Below are 20,413 nucleotides of genomic sequence, written 5' to 3'. Positions count from 1 at the left end.
ATCTGATTGTTCTGTGCTTGATCTTGTGATGTAACGTAAATCATGAATGAGCCAGTATTTTTCTTCATACTCTCGCTGCTTCCTAAAATTTTGCAATTTTACATGGTAAACTTATTACAGAATTTAGGCGTCTTCTTGTGATGAATTGATAATGCTATGCACAATGGATTGACTATGCACATTGCACAAACAACTACAAAGCCAGCTTTGACAAAAATGATCTTATACTCCTATTGATTCAAAATGTTCTTAAGGTATTAGTCTCCCAAGACTTATCTTGATAGAAGTCTCAATAATTTATTGGTTGATAGGCTTACAATTGTAACTAGTAATAATTTTTATGCTGATAGACTTATGTTGATGGACTTATATTGATAGTAGTCTCCAATGTTTTCTGGTCGACAGGCCTGTAGTACTAACTTGCAGCGATAGGTCCAATATTGCTTTGGTCTCTGCCTCCTGCAGAAGACAGGTAATTTTTCCGAGAGGAAGTTAACTTCTTGTTTGAAAAGTTACTGTATGCAATATCCATTATCATCTACATCGGCTTCTGCATGCCAGAGGAAAATTATGTTCAATCCTAGCAGAGTTTTGCCTTAAGCAGACAAAGTACGAGTTAGAAATTCTCTTACTTTTGTTCCTCGCCCCTATGTCACAGATGAGGTTAGTACTTGTTCAAGTTCTTTGCTGTCTGCATCTTTTTTCTAATTATTGACTGGAGCATTATATATATATATATTATATGTATATGGGGGTTGTTAGGTTGGCTAAGTAGTACAGTTTACCGTATATGACTATCTATTGGGAAGTAGGAAATCTTTGAGTTTGGCTGATAAAATGGGAATCACAGGAAGTGCAACATTTTGGGAAATCTTACTTAGTGTAAGTTGCTTACGTAGTTCCAAGTAACGTGGGATATCCCACATCAACTTGAAAATGATAAATGCTCATGCAGTCATACTAGTGAGAGGAAAAAAAAAAGGACAGAGGTTAATAATGGGAAACTATGGCTAATATGGTTTGGTTGTTGCTGTAATTTCATGAATAAATGCTGTTGGTTTGGGTTGCTTTGAAGATGTTGTGGTGTTAAAAAGGGTTTAAAGGGTAATTTAAAATAATGGTAGTCCTGTTGAGGTTATAGTCTTAGTGGGGGGAAAAAGAAGATTGAATTTGTTCTATATCCAAATTCTTGGTCTAAACATAATCTTGCCATCTTTATGGCAGCGATTGTGTCTAGAAAATTAGTCCAATGTTCTGCTATAGTGATTCATATCTGTGAACAGAAAGGTTTAACGTCAAAGGAAAAGGGAAGAGGGACATCCTTTATTTTTATTGAAGGGGAAGGAGGAGATGAAAATTGATACGTAGTAAACTTTGTTAATAATGTTGACAGTTTAGCTTACAGTGATGAAGTCAAAAGTTGAAACTAATGCTCGAACAATTTATGATATACCATATAATCTATGAAAAAGCTAAAAGTATAGGTATACTGTTAACGAAAAAGGCCCCGCTTCAAGCCTAGGGTCGGGGCAAACCACTTATACGCATATTCTTAGGTGCATAGTCATGCATGTAGAAATAGGTGTAACAGTTTAAAACGCATGAAATTCTTTTTGAAACGCAGTCCACTCATATTTTCTTCTCTAACGTTTCTTCCCGCCTAAGTTTTTTGGTTTCCTTTTTCCCGATTCTCTCTCTTCTCCTATCTTTCCTAATTCTCATCAAAGTTTTCCATTAAAATTTTCATTACTATATTTTCTTCTATGTTTTTTTTGGACAAATTATACTATGATTTTTCTCCTTCCTTCTTTAATTCCTTTTTTTTTTTCGTTTTTTTCGATTTTACGATTGAATCTGTACCTTACAATATGGAATTGGTTGTTTATCTGATTTTTTGAATTTATATGAATTGAATTTTTTTTAGCTTCGATCAATTTCATCTGTGTATGAATTTCATTTGATTTTTCTGCATTTTTTTTTATCAATGAACATAATTATGCAAAATATGAACATATGCATAGGTTCCCTTAAATGTGAATATAACCTTTTCAGAAAGTGAATATAGGCATAAAAAATATGAACATTTGTATTTCAGAAAGTAAACATAACAATTCAAAATATGAACGTAAGCATTTGTTTCCTTAAAGTGAATATAAGCATTTAAAAGGTGAATATATGCGTAAATAATATAAACATATGTATTTAAGAAAGAGAACATACGCATAAACAGATTTAATGAGAATATTTCATGAACAACAAATATTTACTATGAATATTTACATCATGAACATATAAAATATTATTATGAATATAAGGCATTTAATTATGAACATAAAAAATTGAAGAAATAAAAAATAATATGATTATGAAACATATGCACCATAAGTATTAAATGTGACATATGCATTGGTTCGTTTTTGAATGCGTATGAGCATAATTAAGCATTTAAGAAAGTGAACATATACATAAAAAATATGAACATATGGATTTAGAAAGTGAATATATGCATTTTAGAAAGATTACAAGGATTCAAAATATGAACATAACATCTAAGAAAGTGAACATACTCATAAAAAATATGAACATATGTATTTCAGAAAGTGAACATAAGTATTCAAAATATGAACATAAGAATATTTCGAACAATAGAGTATCGAACAATATCCAAACAGGTTTCAAAAAAAAAAAAAAAAAAAAAAAAAAAAAACAATATCCAAACAAAATTAAGTGATAAACATAATATTCAAACAAAATTAAGTAAAATTTACATTAAATTGCCTTTTTTAGGGAGAATTTGTTTGATTTTTCATCTCATCTCAAATATTCATGGTTGTTTTGAAGAGAGTGAATTGTGTTTGATTGTTAGAGGGAGAAAATCAAAGAGATGAATAATAAATTTCAGAAATTTAAATTTAAGAGTGACTTTTTTTTTAAAAAAATAATAGCCGTTGAAAGTGATGGTTGAGTGGGCTGTAATTTAAACATATGTTCAGTTTTTGGGTGGACTCATTTTGGTTTGGAGCTTTTTTAATGGGGCACGTTTGAAATTGGGCTTGTGGGTTGGTGTTGCATCTAAAATAGGTGCACAAGGATGCATCTTAGACCTATTGCCACTTTTAGGCTGAAAAACACATGCAAAACCCGCTAAAATCGGGATGATCCAGAGCATGCTATTATACTGATCCGGCACGTAGAATCAAGCCAAAGAATTCTGTCCAAACCTGGATGATTTCAAGCCTGGCCAATTTTGATATGATAAGTTTTTCGGTTAAACTAAGGACTCTAGCTGTTTTTATCCATAAAAGTATAAAACCCTAGATTTTGTGCTTAGCTTGGGATGGGGATGCTTTAGGCTTATCTTTGACAGGAGGTGCTAACTTGACTCGATATTGAATAATATTGTTATTAGGATTCTTTAGGCTTTAATTATACAAGTTGGTATTATGTTCTTACTAATTTTTATTGCAGTGAGTTTGTGTTGATTTGAAGTCCATTTACAAGATTTAAATGACATGTTGAACGTATTTTTTGTACGCATTTAAGATTGGTTTTTGGGATGACAATTCGCTTTGTTATGATATATTTCTGTAAATAATAAGATATATTATTATGCATATATTTGTGTATATCCTTTTTAGGAGTTTTTGATAAGTTATATATATTGGTGGTTTATGGTTTATGAGCCGTTTAACAGTTTCCCATTAATCTGAAATCATCATGAAAACTACAAGTACTGATTATCATGTTCATATACCAGAAGACATAGTTCTCCAGATTCTACAAAAACTCCCCTCGAAATCCTTGCTGAGATTCCGAAGTGTTTGCAAGTCTTGGTACACTCTCATCACCCATAGCCATGAATTTCAGCTTTGTCACCTGAATTCAAATAGCACTCATCCTCGTCGTTTGGTTTGTTTTATGCCTCGAAATTTTTTTCCAGTACATACAACAGATTGTTTCTGGGTTTTTGATGAATCCCTCACTTCTAAAAAGCATTTACCATGCCATCTTCCTTTGGAAGATCGAGAACCTGGAAACTTCTGGAAAACGCAAGTAATTGGATCATCCCATGGGGTTTTTTGTCTTTTTCATCCCGACGGAGATTATTATCAGCCAGAAAGAAGATGGATGCAAGAGAAATACTTCATGTTTTCGTGGAACCCTTCTATTAGGAAATATAAGAAGGTGGACCATCCACTACATGTCCCTTCAAGGGATAGGTAATTAGATACAGAACGATGAGTATGTTGATGGGATTTGGATATGCCTCCAATGATCGTGATCACAAGATTATTGTAATCACCACAGATGAACACGGCAAGGATCGTGTTTTCCTTTACTCTCTAAGGACGAGTTCTTGGACTGAAATCAGACTCAGAGCAAAACTTAAATATTGGGGACGTCTTGTAACGGAAGATGACTCTGGGACTTATTTCAATGGAGCTTTTCACTGGGTAAGATTTTGGAATTTGTTGTTGTTAATTACTCTATATTTATTTTGGAACAATAATCTTGAATATAAAAAAAAAAAAAAAAAATCGACTATTCAAAATTCAATCTGCAAGTATGATGTTTGAAAATCTATAGATACCAGATCTTTAGAAACCAAATAAAATCTATATTTTTATAGTTTTACATTACGATTTTTTCACATTGAATGGTACTAATTCTCAGCTATTAAAAAAAAATAAAATTACAGGTAGTTTATACCAGTGATAAAAGCAAGGGAGTAATAAATTGCCCGGATAATTATCATATAATGGTGTGCTTCCATGTCGAGAGGCAGGAGTTGTACTACTTCGACCTAGTACCAATGCAGATGGAACCATACAAAGGTCAAGGTCGGTCTTACCAACCCCTTGTTTACAAGAACATGCTCGCGATTTGTGACATAATGGGGTATGAGATTCCAGATGATCCTACACCCCTAATCATAAGATTGTGGTGTAAGAAGGCATACAGGAACACCAGTTCTTGGACTCGTTTGTTTGAAGTGCAGACACAGGAGGGTTGGTTGTTCCGCCAACTCCTCTATGGAGCATACTATGATGGAGACGATGACAATGAGGATCCATCGTTGCTAGCTAAAGATTTAGTATGGACGTTTGACCCTCATAATCAACAACTTAAGCCACTCCCTACAAAAACTGGTATCGTTAATCAATTAATTCCATACCAGGAAAGCCTTATTCTTTTGTGATAATTTGCTACTGATTTTTGTTTTGGATCTTGCTCTTTTCATCAATTTATTGTGGAATTTTTATTTATAGTTTTTGCCATTGTTATTCTTCTTTTGTTGCGATGACAATTTAGTTCTCTTTGTTAAATTGCTAAAGATTTAATAGTTCTCTTTTTTTAAATCTTTAGCTTTTAGTAGTTTAAGTGATCTCATTACTCATCAAGGAAAGTACTTAGTATGCTTTATGAACCCGAGATATGTAACAGTTGTTGACATTACATATTTAAATTCGCATTATGAAAACTTGAGCAATATACAAAGTAAATACTCTATTAAACTTTGTGTTTGACTATGTGACGGTATTCACCGTATTTTTAATCATATCAGAAAAGATAAGTAGATAAGTATGATAAAATAAGGGTCTCTTCTCAGTTGAGCTCAGTCAATGAAAACAGGCCCTAAGTTTAGAACAAAAAGCGTTAAAGGGTTTATTCAATTTTGAAATTACCACTAAAATAACTGAGGGCCGCAGCGTGATAAAAAAAACTTGTCAATTGTATACCCGACCTAAATGTAAACTGATTCAAACTCAATTACTCAACTTTAAAAATTGACTTGATAGCATAGAACCCAATCCGATCATCCGAGTATACCAAAATCAGATACAGGTGGACCCCGCACCGCCACCGCCACCCCCGCCATATCCATCATCTACTTTCAGACTTGTTCATCATTCTTCACCAATTCAATTTTCATCAAAACTCTTCTTCCCAACAACACCTTCGATCTCTCTTTCTTCCTTCCTTGATTTTCTCTCTCCTTTCTCAAGGGAACAACATGGAGAATTCATCCCAATCTCTGGTTGATTTCTGGGGAGTAATCACCGAATCAAAGCGCATAATCAATGCTCACTCCCGCCATTTCTTAGCCCTTTCAGTTCTCTTCCTTCTTCCTCTTTCCTTCTCTCTTTCCGTCTTCCCTACTCTTCTTCACACCTTCACTTCCCCTCAACCCAATCGCATCGTCTCTCTCCTCCGCCATAACTCCGCTGCACCTCCGATTCTTCTCCACCCCACTTTTCATCAACCCCACCATAAAACCCTCGTTTTCTCTCTCCTCTTTTCTGCCTTTATCCTCCTTTTCTCTCTCCTTGCTTTTGGGTCAATTACTTTCTCTGTTTTTCATGGCTTCTATGGCAGACCCGTTAAGCTTATTTCTGCGATTGCCTCTCTTCTGCGCTCGTTTTTCCCTCTTTTGGTTACTTTTATTGCTGCCCAGATTGTGATTTTTCTGATTTTTGCGTTGTTTGGGGTTTTAGGTTATCTGGGTGTCAGGGGAATTGAGGTAATTGAAGGTGAATTCTCGTATAATTCTCCTTACTTTTATGGGATTTCTTTAATTGGGGCGGTTTTATTAGGGTTAGTTTTGGTTTATGTTGGGGTGAATTGGATTTTGGTTAACGTGATTGTTGTGGTTGAATCAAAATGGGGGTTTCAACCCATGGCTAGGAGCAAGGATTTGGTGAGAGGGATGAGATGGGTGGCACTGTCTTTGATCGTATTCTTCGGGTTTTTCGAGCTCGTGTTGTTGTGGATCAGTTTGGCTTCCGGGGGCGATTCGATTTCAGTGGAGGATGGGTGGAATACATGGGCGTTTGCTGTTAGAATTGTGGCAACTACTGCTGTTTTAATGGTGCTTTTGCTTCATGGAATTGCCGCCACTACGGTTTTGTATATGTATTGTAAGGCTTTGCACGGCGAATTAGCCGGGGAGATTGCTCATGAGTTTGCTGCTGATTATGTTAGCTTGCCCTTTGATGATCAGAAGGTCCCTCACATTGTTTGTTATGTGCATTGAGGTAGTTGCTTCCTTTAAGGTTAGTTTGAATTCAGTCTTATGTTAATCCTGTAATTTTTGGTTAAAATTTCTTTAATCTTTGTTATATTGCTTCATTGAGGAATTGTTGGAAAAGGAATGAAATTTAGATATTTAGGAGACGATGACTTGGTGATATGGATGCCTGAATATGTTGACCCCGTTAATGTATGAATGTAGTCACAACTAATTTGAATTCGTAGCAAAACTGATGTTGCTTTGCCATGGTTCCAAAATACTGTGTATGAAAAAGAAAATATTCGAAATTTCTTTTGTAGTCCACATTTCTCTTTGTATGCTAAAGTAAGATCTTTAATATGTCTTGGAGTTCTGTCAGTTTGTCATACATGAGTTTATTATCTTGATTTTTAGCAACCTTCAGCTTTTAATAGATCAAATGCCTTTGCAATCTGCATCCTTTGACTAGAGAATCATCAGTTTGGAGTGCAGTTAGAATTTAAGACTGTTTAGGGCATAATTCAGTGTAACTAGCTGATGCTATTTTTTGTACAATTACAAACATATTTGCGCATGCAAATGGATGTATAATACTCCCTTTGTTCCCCGAAGTTCTTCCCTTTTATTGTAGATACACATACTAAGGATAATTAACAGTATAATTTGGTACATGTAATTACTCTTTAGAGAGATAATTTGTGATAAGAAAAGTGATCCCAAAAAGTGGGCCAAGTTGGGGTAAAATGATATTACAGGTATTTCCTTAGCAAAAATGAATAGCTTCATAGAATGACCCTAAATGGGTAGAAATTCATGGAATTGAGGGAGTAGGTCATGTATCCGCATTAAGAACTCCATGATTTTAAAAACTACTTGGTCTTTTAGGTTTCTTGGTGAGTGAAAGAGAGAGCAACAGTTACTAGTTTGCTATTAGATCAATTTTGGCTTCTCTTTCAGCAGAACAAGGCAATATATACTAGTCATATTACGTTTTACATGAGTACACAAGGCATCACTCTGTCTACTCCACCTCGTTATAATGGCTGCTTTCTTGTCTTTCTATAACCTTTGGGTTGATGCCAAATCCTAGATTTCTTACCTTAGCTCCATTCTTCATTTTGTGAAGTGGACTATCTTTTTCCACATAGATGAACGCTAATGTAAGATTCAACACTTACCACACCCTTGCTCAAAATTAGTTTTTACATTGTCTCAAATCACTTAATTTCTGTATTTTAGGAAGTAATTCTTTTTATGCACTCAAGTGCACCCAAGGTGGTTTTTTTTTTTTTTTTTTTTTTTTTTTTTTTTTTTTTTTTTTTTGGGAATTTTTAATGGTAACCCTAACTATTGCTACACTGAAATAGTAATCCTTTTTTTTAAAAAAAAAAATTTCTCAAAATTACCGTAGTTACAATTATTTCTCACCTATGACATTAATGAGACTTCATTGAATTAGATTCTATGCAAATGTTAACCATAATTAAAATAAACAAGTAAATTAGTTAGCCCTTGTCATCATCACCTCTCTACTTCACACAACCTCTTTACAACCTCCTCTTCCGCCACCACCACCACAGTCACTCTCACCTTCCTCCTCCCTCCCTCTCTCCTCCATGGATCAACCATAGCTGACTTGAAACGGCGAAGCGCCAACCCCCATGCTTACCCTTACCTTTACCCAGCCCAAAAGCCCAACCCCACCTCCACCACAATGGGCCTCACCCGTGGATGAACTCACCACTCGGACCACCACCTCTTGCTCCCACACTTACTCTTTCTTGTTTAGGCTTCGGTAACCAACTACATTTCCTCGCAGGCGCCTTAACTTAGGTGGTCAGCTGCATTTCTTCATTGGATTCTCAACATCTTGATGGTGGGTAGTGTTTTGGAAGATTTATGTCGCATTATACCGCCTTATTCTAGGAGGAATGAGAGTTGGAATTGAGGGGGGAGAGTAAAGGAGAGGAAGAGAAGAGAAAGGGTGAAGATGAAGGGGTATTTCTTTTCATGGCAGAAAGTTGAAATCTCCATTGCTGAACAGAGGAGAGAAAAAGCAGAGGAAGGGGAAGAAGGGAGAGTTTGTTGGATGTAAGGGGTTGTGATGATGGTGTCAGTGGTAGTTGTTTGGTGGTCATTATAAGCTTTGGCAGCGAGGTTGAGGGGAAGGAGTGTTTTTTTTGTTAATTCCTAACCATAGTTTCTTTTTTTTATCAAAAAATTAAAATAAAACCCTTATTAATGTCATAGGTGAGAAAAATTATAATTAGGGTTATTTTGTAAAATAAATGAAGGATAATTCTACATGGTGACCTCCAAGATTTGAAAATTCTGTTTGGTGGAAAAAAAATTTGGCCATAGTTGTCAGTGACTCCTAATATGGTATAAATCTATTTAGTGACCCTAATCCCCCTAAATTACTAACCTACCCCCAAAAAATTACTAGCTCTCCTTCTCACGCAGCACCTGCTGCAGCTCTCACTGCTCAACACCACCAAAGCATCACCCTCCTCCCACCGCACCAGCATCACCATACACAACCGCAACAGTCCCACAACCATCCATCTAAGCTGGCAAACACCCAAACACAATGCAACAATCGCAACTGCTCTCACTGCTCAACACCACCAAAGCATCACCCTTCTCCCACCGCACCAGCATCACCATACACAACCGCAACAGTCCCACAACTATCCATCTAAGCTGGCAAACACCCAAATACACTGCAACAATCGCAACTTTCTCCCCAGTTGATTTTGATGGCAGGGGGATGGCTGTAAAACGAAGCAGATGAAGAGGTGGATTCGTTGTTGGGTGGGGTGGATCTTGTGGCTGGGTGCGTGGGTTTTGAGTAGTGGGGTTGGTTACGGGTGAAGGGGTGGAATTGGCTGGGTTTTCGGGCTGGTTGGTGGTGGCTGGACGATTGTGGGGTCAATGTTGCTGGTGGCTTAGTGGCTGGACAATTGTGGGGTCAATGTTGCTGGTGGCTTAGTGGCTGGACGATTGTGGGGTCATCAGTGGTGGTGGTATTGTGCTAACTAAGGGGTAGGTTAGTAACATAATGTATATAGGTTAAGAAACTAACCATAAACCAATGGGTTAGCTATTTTAATGATAATTTGCACGCTATATAGAGTTAATCAAATATAGGTCACTAGAAACTATGGCCAAAATAAATTTCCACCTAATAGAATTTTCCAATCTCGAAGGCTGCCATGTAAAATTTAAGCGAGGGTTACCATTTCAGTGTAGCAATTGTTTAAGACTTTAGAGCTGCCATTGAGAATTTTCCCTTTTTTACTTTTTGTTTCCTTTTTTTTTTCTCAAATGTTAAAAAAAATAAATTACGTAGTACTCCGTAGTAAATAAAATCAAATGAGTAATAAGTATTTTGGGTTTCACCTACCTCCATGTGCATACAAGTACATGTAAGAATCTCTCAGGGAACTTATGGCCTAAACAATATATGTTCTAGCAGTCTAGTATAAAATGTTGGATGTTCAATAGAAACAAATGATATGATTGTCATTGTGTGAAACTTATTTTCGTTAGATGGTTTCTTTCAACTTTATTATGGGCCGAAAATCTAAAGCTTTGCAGGAACTTGCTTCCAAATTTCTTGGTGTATTCTGGCCTTTCTGGGTGTTATGCTTCAGCTGCTAATTTCTGAAGGCTGACAAATTGGCAAGGTGATGATGTCCTTCAACCAATTTTCCCCTTCTATGCAGTTTATCTATCACTGATTCAAACTTTTTGGTATCTTTTTGAAAATTTTGAGTTGGAAATTGTCTTGAACTACTACAAGCTGGAATAACACTAATTTTGGGAGCTGAGGGCTTCAGAGCAGAGTATATGGACCACAAAAGCCATAACCCTTGTCATACTTTTTAAAAAGCCATAATTCATATTGTAGGGTCTGCTCTATAAAGTTTCATGTTCATTTTAGCCAATTTTTGAGAACCAGTGGGAGCTCTGCCAAATTAATTTATGTGCCAGAAACCTGTATCCATTGACTCTTTGTAAATGCATTTTACTGCATAGATTATTTATGATGGTTTGCTATTTGAACCCTATTTGGGAGAGCAGCCACTATTTATGTCTTAATTTAGCTTTGCGGCCTTGCCTATGACTGCATATCCTTGTGCACCTATTTCTCCATCCAAAATACTAGGCTACATTTCTATTTTAGACCGTCCGTCCTAAAAAATCAGGCCCGTCTTAATTTAGTATGTTAAAATTTGACCTTTTTCCATAACATCCGTTAGGATAGCCGATAGCCTTATAAGATTTCAAAGAAAGATTACACTCATAATTGTATAAGCTTAAATTATGAAGGATAGTTATGAATGTAATGATATTTTAGTTAAAGTTGTTAAAGATTATCCGAATCAAATGTGGTTTATGAAGCATTTTTTAGGGACAGGGGGTATTAGAATTTTTGCTGGGATGTACGATTGTACGGTAGGAGCACCAAGCTTTCGAATTTCTTTCCATCAAGTATAAGAAACAAGGTTCTCGTTTTTTTTAGCAGTTGAGCAGACTGAATGTACCCATTTCACCAGTTTTTGCATTTCCATATCATCTCAGCTTTTATATCTAACCAAATGTGCACTACTCCAGGACTGAACTGCAACTTGCGAGGGGTGGCATGTTCCTAATTACTGATGATAGTTTGGTGTTACCAAAGTCAAGTCTCCTTTAAAGTATTGCTCTGCCAAAATTAGCTCATTGTATCACTGATGCTTTATCCATAGTCAGGCATGAAAGTAAAAGACTTGATTGTAACTTTGTAAAAAAAAAAAAAAAAAAAAAAAATCGAGACAATGTAAGAATTACTTTGTATGAAGTTTTATGTTAAGATCAATGGATGTACATAATAACTTGTTTAACAAGTAATTCCAATGTTCCATACATAAATGTGCAACTTTAATTGAGCATCTGTAGTTAGAGCTGTCAAAAGTTGACCCGACCCGAAATACAGACTCAAACCCGATTATTAACCAAACCATTTGAACCCGAAAAAATAGTGACCCAAACCTGACCTGACCCGACCTTAAACCAACTCTAAACCTGAGTTGAACCGAGTATGTGAGACCCGGACCCGAACATGAAATGACCTGGAGATGACCCGACCCGAATATAACCCGTAAATTATTGACATGAACCGAACCCGATTGGAACTGAAATTGACCCAAATCCGTTTTAACCCGTCAAAACCCGCATTTAACCCGACTTGTTACTAACCTGACCTGAATTCAACCTGACTCGTTCCTAACCCGACCCGAATTTAACCAAACCTGTTACAAACCCGACCCGAAATCAACCCGACTTGTTATTAACCTAACCTAAATTCAACCCGACTTGCTATTGACCCGACCTGAATTTTACCAGACCTATTACTAACCCGACCAAAAAATTCAACCCGATTTGTTACTAACCCGACTCGAAATCAACACGACTTGTTACTGACTCGATCTAAATTCAACCCTTCCTGACCCGATTTCAAATCACCTTAAATGCAATTTAGACCACCTAATTATTGTTGATCAAAGCATTTTGTCTAGGGCGACCAAGTCGGTCCAGGCCAGCAAAAGAAAGAAGCATCATCCTCAAATTTAAAAGTTAAATATTAGTATATATTTGTTGTATGGTCAAATGAGATAATTATCTTCCTAAATTATAGACTATATATGGTTCCCCAGTATACTGCCATATATATTATAGTAAAGGGAAATAATTAGCTTGAAAAAAATGATAATAATCTATTTATAGTTAGTTGAACCCGAATATGACCTGACTTGGAAATGACCCGACCTGATTGTAACCTGCAAATTATTGACTTGAGCATAACCCAACTTGAATCCGAGAATGACCCGACTTGGAAATGAACCAACCTCATTATAACCCGCAAATTATTGACTTGAACCGAACCCGACTTGAACCCGAAAATGACCCAACCTGATTATAACCCGCAAATTATTGACTTGAACCGAACCCGACTAAAACCCGAGAATGACCCGACATAATTCTAAACCGCAAATTATTGACTTGAACTGAACCCGACTCGAACCCGAGAATTACCCTAACCCGTTTTAACTCGTGAAATCCCGAATTAAACATGACCTATTGTTCACACAACCCGAATGTAACCCGACCTATTATTAACCCGACCCAAACACGAAAAGAAGTATGACCCGACGTGACTGACTCAAGCATGACCCAACCCAAACTCGATCCGCATAGGTTATGAAATTACTCCGAATCGACCCGACCCACTCTTACTGACAAAAACCCGACCCGTTTACCCGAATAGACAGCTCTATCCGAAACCTTCAAAAAATTTTAAAAAAAACGTAGAATATTAGCCTTCAAATTTGGAATTTTTTGACTTTTTTCACCCGTAAATATAAATTGCCGAAATGATTACCATGGTCCCTAATACCCTTCGAGAGTCCAATTGGGTGGGTAGAAACATCCTATTTGCCTTTAAACGACAAATTTACCGATTTACAACTTGCACCGATTTCATTAACTCAAGCCTACCACGAACATTTATGTCAACAAACAAAGATCATATATGGTTCCAAACTGCATTATATGACCCCGAGATATATCCCTAGAATTTCAATACTTTCGACAACGGGACCCGAAACCTCCAAAATTTCTCAAAAACCTTCAATTTTGGAATTTTTTTAACTTTATTTCCGCCGAAAATTAAAAATTGTCAAAATATTTACCATGGTCCCTAATACCCTCTGAGAGTCCAATTGGGTGGGTTGAACCATCCAATTTGCCTTTAAATGGCCAATTTACCGATTTACAACTTGCATCGATTTCATTAATTCAAGCCTACCACGAACATTTATGACAACATATAATGATCATATTTGGTTCCAAACGACATTATAAGACCCCGAGATGTATTCCCCAAAATCTCAAGGTTTTTCGACATCGTGACACGAAGACTTCAAAATTTCTCAAAAATCGTGGATATTAGCCTTCAATTTTGGATTTTTTTGACTTTTTTTTCGCCGTAAATAAAAATTGCCGAAATGTTTACCATGGTCCCTAATACCCTCCGGGTGTCCAATTAGGTGGGTGGAACCATCCAATTTTCCTTTAAATGGCCAATTTACCGATTTACAACTTGCACCGATTTTATTAACTCAAGCCTACCACGAACATTTATGACATCATATAATGATCATTTATGGTTCCAAACGGCATTATATGACCCCGATATGTATCCCCTCAATTCTCTTTTCTTTTCGACACCGGGCCCGAAACCTTCGAAATTTCTCAAAAAGCATGGATATTAGCATTCATTTTTGCAATTTTTCGCACGGAAATAAAAATTGCCGAAATGTTTACCATGTTCCCTAATACCCCTAGGGAGTCCAATTGGATTGGTGGAACCATCCAATTTGCCTTTAAATGGCCAATTTACCGATTTATAACTTGCACCGATTTCATTAACTCAAGCCTACCACGAACATTTATGACAACATATAATGATCAAATTTGGTTCCAAACGGCATTATATGACACCGAGATGTATTCCCTAATATCTTAAGGTTTTTCGACATCGTGCCCCGAATACTCCGAAATTTCTCAAAAATAGTGGATATTAGCCTTCAATTTTTGACTTTTTTCGCCCAGAAATAAAAATTGCCGAAACGTTTACCATGCTCCCTAATACCCTCCGGGAGTCCAATTGGGTAGGTGGAACCATCCAATTTGCCTTTAAACGGCCAATTTACCGATTTACAACTATCGCCGATTTCATTAGTTCAAGCCTACCACGAACATTTATGAAAACATATAATGATCATATAATGTTTCAAACGGCATTATATGACCTCGAGATGTATCCCCTAAAACATCAAGACTTTTCGACAAAGGACCCCGAAACCTCCAAATTTTCTTAAAAGCCATGGATATTAGCTCTTAATTTTGGAATATTTTGACTTTATTTCGACAGTAAATAAAAATTGTCGGAATTTTTACCATGATTCTTAATACCATCCAGGAGTCTCATTGGATGGGTGGAACCATCCAACTTGCCTTTAAACGGCAAATTTACCGATTTACAACTTGCACCGATTTCTTCAACTCAAGCCTACCATGAACATTTATGACAACATACAATGGTCATATATAGTTCCAAACAGTGTTATATGACCCCGAGATGTATTCCCTAAAATTTCAATACTTTTCGACACTCAGCCCCGAAACCTTCAAAATTTCAATAAATGCGTGGATATTAGTCTTCAATTTTGGAATTTTTCGACTTTTTTTTGCTCGGTAACAAAAATTGCCAAAATGCTTCACCATGGTCCCTAATACCCTCCAAGAGTCCAATTGGGTGGGTGGAACCATCCAATTTGCCTTTAAACGACCAATGTATCGGTTTACAACTTCATCGATTTTATTAACTCAAGCCTACCATGAACATTTATAACAACATATAATGATCATATATAGTTCCAAAAAACATTATATGACCCCGAGATGTATCCCCTAAAATCTCAAGACTTTTTGACACCGGGCCACGAAACCTCCAAAAATTCTCAAAAATCGTGGATATTAGCCTTTAATTTTGAAATTTTTTACTTTTTTCGCCTGTAAATAAAAAATTTCGAAATGTTTACCATGGTCCCTAATACCCACCGTGAGTCCAATTGGGAGGGTGGAACCCTCTAATTTTCCTTTAAACGACTAATTTACCGATTTACAACTTGCACCGATTTCATTAATTCAAGCCTACCACTGCACGAACATTTCTGACAACATATAATGATCATATATGATTCCAAACGGCATTATATAACCCCAAAATGTATTCTCTAAAATCTAAAGTTTTTCGACACCGGCCCCCGAAACCTACAAAATTTTTCAAGAGGTGTTGATAGAAGCCTTCAATTTTGGTATTTTTTTTACTTTTTTCGCTCGAATATAAAATTGTCGTAATGTTTCCAATGGTCATCCCTAATACCCTCCGGGAATCCTCCTGGCTGGGTCCAACCATCCAATTTGCCTTTAAACATCCGATTTACCGGTTTACAACTTGCACCGATTTCATTAACTCAAGTCTACCACGAACATTTATGACAACAAATAATGATCATATATGGTTCCAAACGACATTATATGACCCCGAAATGTATTCCATAAAATTACAAGACTTTTCGACACCGGGGCCCCGAAACCTCCAAAATTTCTCAAAAAACGTGGATATTAGACTTCAATTTTGGAATTTTTTAACTTTATTTCCCCCAAAAATTAAAAATTGCCGAAATGTTTACCATGGTCACAAATACCCTATGGGAGTCTAATTGGGTTGGAGGAACCATCCAATTTGCCTTTAAATGACCAATTTACCGATTTACAACTTGCACCGATTTCATTAATTCAAGCCTACCACGAACATTTATGACAACATATAATGATCATATTTGGTTCCAAACGTCATTATATGACCCCGAGATGTATTCCCTAAAATCTCAAGGTTTTTCGACATCGTAACGCGAAGACTTCAAAATTTCTCAAAAATCGTGGATATTAGCCTATTTTGAAACTTTTTTACTTTTTTTTTCGCCGTAAATAAAAATTGCCGAAATGTTTACCATGGTCCCTAATACCCTCCGGGAGTCCAATTAGGTGGGTGGAACCATCCAATTTGCCTTTTAATGGCCAATTTACCGGTTTACAACTTGCACCGATTTTATTAACTCAAGCCTACCACGAACATTTATGACATCATATAATGATCATTTATGGTTCCAAACGGCATTATATGACCCCGATATGTATCCCCTCAATTCTCTTTTCTTGTCGACACCAGGCCCGAAACCTTCCAAATTTCTCAAAAAGCATGGATATTAGCCTTCATTTTTGCAATTTTTCGCACGGAAATAAAAACTGCCGAAATGTTTACCATGTTCCCTAATACCCTAGGGAGTCCAATTGGATTGGTGGAACCATCAAATTTGCCTTTAAATGGCCAATTTACCGATTTACAACTAGCACTGATTTCATTAACTCAAGCCTACCACGAACATTTATGACAACATATACTGATCAAATTTGGTTCCAAATGGCATTATATGACCCCGAGATGTATTCCCTAATATCTCAAGGCTTTTCGACATCGTGACCCGAAGACTCCAAAATTTCTCAAAAAGCGTGGATATTAGCCTTCAATTTTTGAATTTTTTGACTTTTTTCACCCAGAAATAAAAATTGCCGAAACGTTTATCATGATCCCTAATACTCTCCGGGATTCCAATTGGGTAGGTGGAACCATCCAATTTGCCTTTAAACGACCAATTTACCGATTTACAACTATCGCCGATTTTATTAGTTCAAGCCTACCACGAACATTTATGAAAACATATAATGATCATATAATGTTCCAAACGGCATTATATGACCCCGATATGTATCCCCTAAAATATCAAGACTTTTCGACAAAGGACCCCGAAACCTCCAAAATTTCTCAAAAAGCGTGGATATTAGACTTCAATTTTGGAATTTTTTAACTTTATTTCCCCCGAAAATTAAAAATTGCTGAAATGTTTACCATGGTCCCTAATACCCTCCGGGAGTCCAATTAGGTGGGTGGAACCATCCAATTTGCCTTTAAATAGCCAATTTACCGGTTTACAACTTGCACCGATTTTATTAACTCAAGCCTACCACGAACATTTATGACATCATATAATGATCATTTATGGTTCCAAACGGCATTATGAGACCCCGATAGGTATCCCCTAAAATCTCATTTCTTGTCGACACCGGGCCCGAAACTTTCGAAATTTCTCAAAAAACATGGATATTAGCCTTCATTTTTGCAATTTTTCGCACGGAAGTTAAAATTGTCGAAATGTTTACCATGTTCCCTAATACCCCTAGGGAGTCCAATTGGATTGGCGGAACCATCCAATTTGCCTTTAAATGGCCAATTTACCGATTTATAACTTGCACCGATTTCATTAACTCAAGCCTACCACGAACATTTATGACAACATATAATGATCAAATTTGGTTCCAAACGGCATTATATGACTCCGAGATGTATTCCCTAGAATTTCAATACTTTCGACAACGGGACCCGAAACCTCCAAAATTTCTCAAAAACCTTCAATTTTGGAATTTTTTAACTTTATTTCCGCCGAAAATTAAAAATTGTCAAAATATTTACCATGGTCCCTAATACCCTCTGAGAGTCCAATTGGGTGGGTTGAACCATCCAATTTGCCTTTAAATGGTCAATTTACCGATTTACAACTTGCATCGATTTCATTAATTCAAGCCTACCACGAACATTTATGACAACATATAATGATCATATTTGGTTCCAAACGACATTATAAGACCCCGAGATGTATTCCCCAAAATCTCAAGGTTTTTCGACATCGTGACACGAAGACTTCAAAATTTCTCAAAAATCGTGGATATTAGCCTTCAATTTTGGATTTTTTTGACTTTTTTTTCGCCGTAAATAAAAATTGCCGAAATGTTTACCATGGTCCCTAATACCCTCCGGGAGTCCAATTAGGTGGGTGGAACCATCCAATTTTCCTTTAAATGGCCAATTTACCGATTTACAACTTGCACCGATTTTATTAACTCAAGCCTACCACGAACATTTATGACATCATATAATGATCATTTATGGTTCCAAACGGCATTATATGACCCCGATAGGTATCCCTTAAAATCTCATTTCTTGTCGACACCGGGCCCGAAACCTTCGAAATTTCTCAAAAAACATGGATATTAGCCTTCATTTTTGCAATTTTTCGCACGGAAATAAAAATTGCCGAAATGTTTACCATGTTCCCTAATACCCCTAGGGAGTCCAATTGGATTGGTGGAACCATCCAATTTGCCTTTAAATGGCCAATTTACCGATTTATAACTTGCACCGATTTCATTAACTCAAGCCTACCACGAACATTTATGACAACATATAATGATCAAATTTGGTTCCAAACGGCATTATATGACTCCGAGATGTATTCCCTAATATCTCAAGGCTTTTCGACATCGTGCCCCGAATACTCCGAAATTTCTCAAAAATAGTGGATATTAGCCTTCAATTTTTGACTTTTTTCGCCCAGAAATAAAAATTGCCGAAACGTTTACCATGCTCCCTAATACCCTCCGGGAGTCCAATTGGGTAGGTGGAACCATCCAATTTGCCTTTAAACGGCCAATTTACCGATTTACAACTATCGCCGATTTCATTAGTTCAAGCCTACCACGAACATTTATGAAAACATATAATGATCATATAATGTTTCAAACGGCATTATATGACCTCGAGATGTATCCCCTAAAACATCAAGACTTTTCGACAAAGGACCCCGAAACCTCCAAATTTTCTTAAAAACCATGGATATTAGCCTTTAATTTTGGAATTTTTTGACTTTATTTCGACAGTAAATAAAAATTGTCGGAATTTTTACCATGATTCTTAATACCATCCAGGAGTCCCATTGGATGGGTGGAACCATCCAACTTGCCTTTAAACGGCAAATTTACCGATTTACAACTTGCACCGATTTCATTAATTCAAGCCTACCACGAACATTTATGACAACATATAATGATCATATTTGGTTTTAAACGGCATTATATGACCCCGAGATGTATTCCCTAAAATCTCAAGGTTTTTCGACATCGTGACGCAAAGACTTCAAAATTTCTCAAAAATCGTGGATGTAAGCCTTGAATTTTTTGACTTTTTGACTTTTTTTCGCCCAGAAATAAAATTTTTGAAAATGTTTACCATGATCCCTAATACCCCCAGGAATCCATTTGGGTAGGTGGAACCATCCAATTTCCCTTTAAATGACTAATTCACTAGTTTACAACTTGCACCGATTTCATTAACTCAAGCTAAGCCTACCACGAACATCGATGACAACATATAATGATCATATATGTTTCCAATCGGCATTATATGACCCCCAGATGTATTCCCTAAAATCTAAAGACTTTGCGACAACGGGCCCCGAAACCTCCAAAAGTTCTCAAAAAGCGTGGACATTAGCCTTCAATTTTGGAAAATTTTGACTTCTCTTCGCCCGGAATAAAAATTGCCGAAATTTATCATGGTCCTTAATACCCTCTAAGATTCCAATTGGGTGGGTGGAACCATCCAATTTGCCTTTAAACGGCCAATTTATCGGCTTACAACTTGCATCGATTCACCGATTTACAACGGCCAATTTAATTAACTTGCATCGAACCCGACTTGAATCAAAATTGACCCAAACCCGTTTTAACTCGTCAAAACTCGTATTTAACCCGATTTGTTACTAACCTGGCCTGAATTCAACCCCACCCGTTCCTATCCCGACCCGAATTTAACCCAACCTATTACAAACTTGA

At 36.6% G+C, this 20,413-nt stretch overlaps 2 protein-coding genes across 6 annotated transcripts; both read left to right on the top strand.

The window, feature by feature from the left end:
• The first annotated feature begins 3,921 nt into the window (after window positions 1–3,921).
• On the top strand, window positions 3,922–5,307 carry LOC145600762 (uncharacterized). Its single transcript, XM_081656949.1, has 2 exons — window positions 3,922–4,454; window positions 4,700–5,307. Exons 1-2 carry the CDS (start codon window positions 4,239–4,241, stop codon window positions 5,198–5,200), a joined length of 717 nt encoding a protein of 238 aa, XP_081513075.1. The 5' UTR covers window positions 3,922–4,238; the 3' UTR covers window positions 5,201–5,307.
• A 622-nt stretch (window positions 5,308–5,929) lies between these two features.
• Window positions 5,930–12,355, top strand: LOC145639062 (uncharacterized). 5 transcript variants are annotated; one of them, XR_014114815.1, is made up of 3 exons: window positions 5,930–7,055; window positions 10,605–10,701; window positions 11,633–12,355. XR_014114815.1 is itself a non-coding variant. In XM_081690205.1 (2 exons), the coding sequence occupies exon 1, from the start codon at window positions 6,017–6,019 to the stop codon at window positions 7,034–7,036; it is 1,020 nt and encodes a 339-aa protein (XP_081546331.1). In that variant the 5' UTR covers window positions 5,930–6,016; the 3' UTR covers window position 7,037; window positions 11,633–12,353. The 5 variants fall into 5 exon arrangements, 2 of the variants coding, with proteins under 2 accessions (XP_081546331.1, XP_081546311.1); XR_014114816.1 differs by having other exon boundaries at window positions 10,669–10,701; window positions 11,633–12,354; XR_014114814.1 differs by having other exon boundaries at window positions 10,613–10,701; window positions 11,633–12,354.
• The last annotated feature ends 8,058 nt before the right edge of the window (window positions 12,356–20,413 follow it).

This window comes from Chenopodium album, chromosome 1 (assembly GCF_948465745.1).
Source record: "Chenopodium album chromosome 1, dcCheAlbu1.1, whole genome shotgun sequence".
Lineage (NCBI taxonomy): Eukaryota > Viridiplantae > Streptophyta > Magnoliopsida > Caryophyllales > Amaranthaceae > Chenopodium > Chenopodium album.
This window is presented reverse-complemented; position numbering and strand designations above follow the sequence as displayed.

Excerpts from the sequence above, each read along its gene's own strand:
- LOC145600762 (XM_081656949.1), top strand. The coding sequence starts at position 4,239 with ATGAGTATGTTGATGGGATTTGGATATGCCTCCAATGATCGTGATCAC. Across the intron at positions 4,455-4,699 it reads TCAATGGAGCTTTTCACTGG|GTAGTTTATACCAGTGATAA; the intron begins GTAAGATTTTGG and ends ATAAAATTACAG.
- LOC145639062 (XM_081690205.1), top strand. The coding sequence starts at position 6,017 with ATGGAGAATTCATCCCAATCTCTGGTTGATTTCTGGGGAGTAATCACC.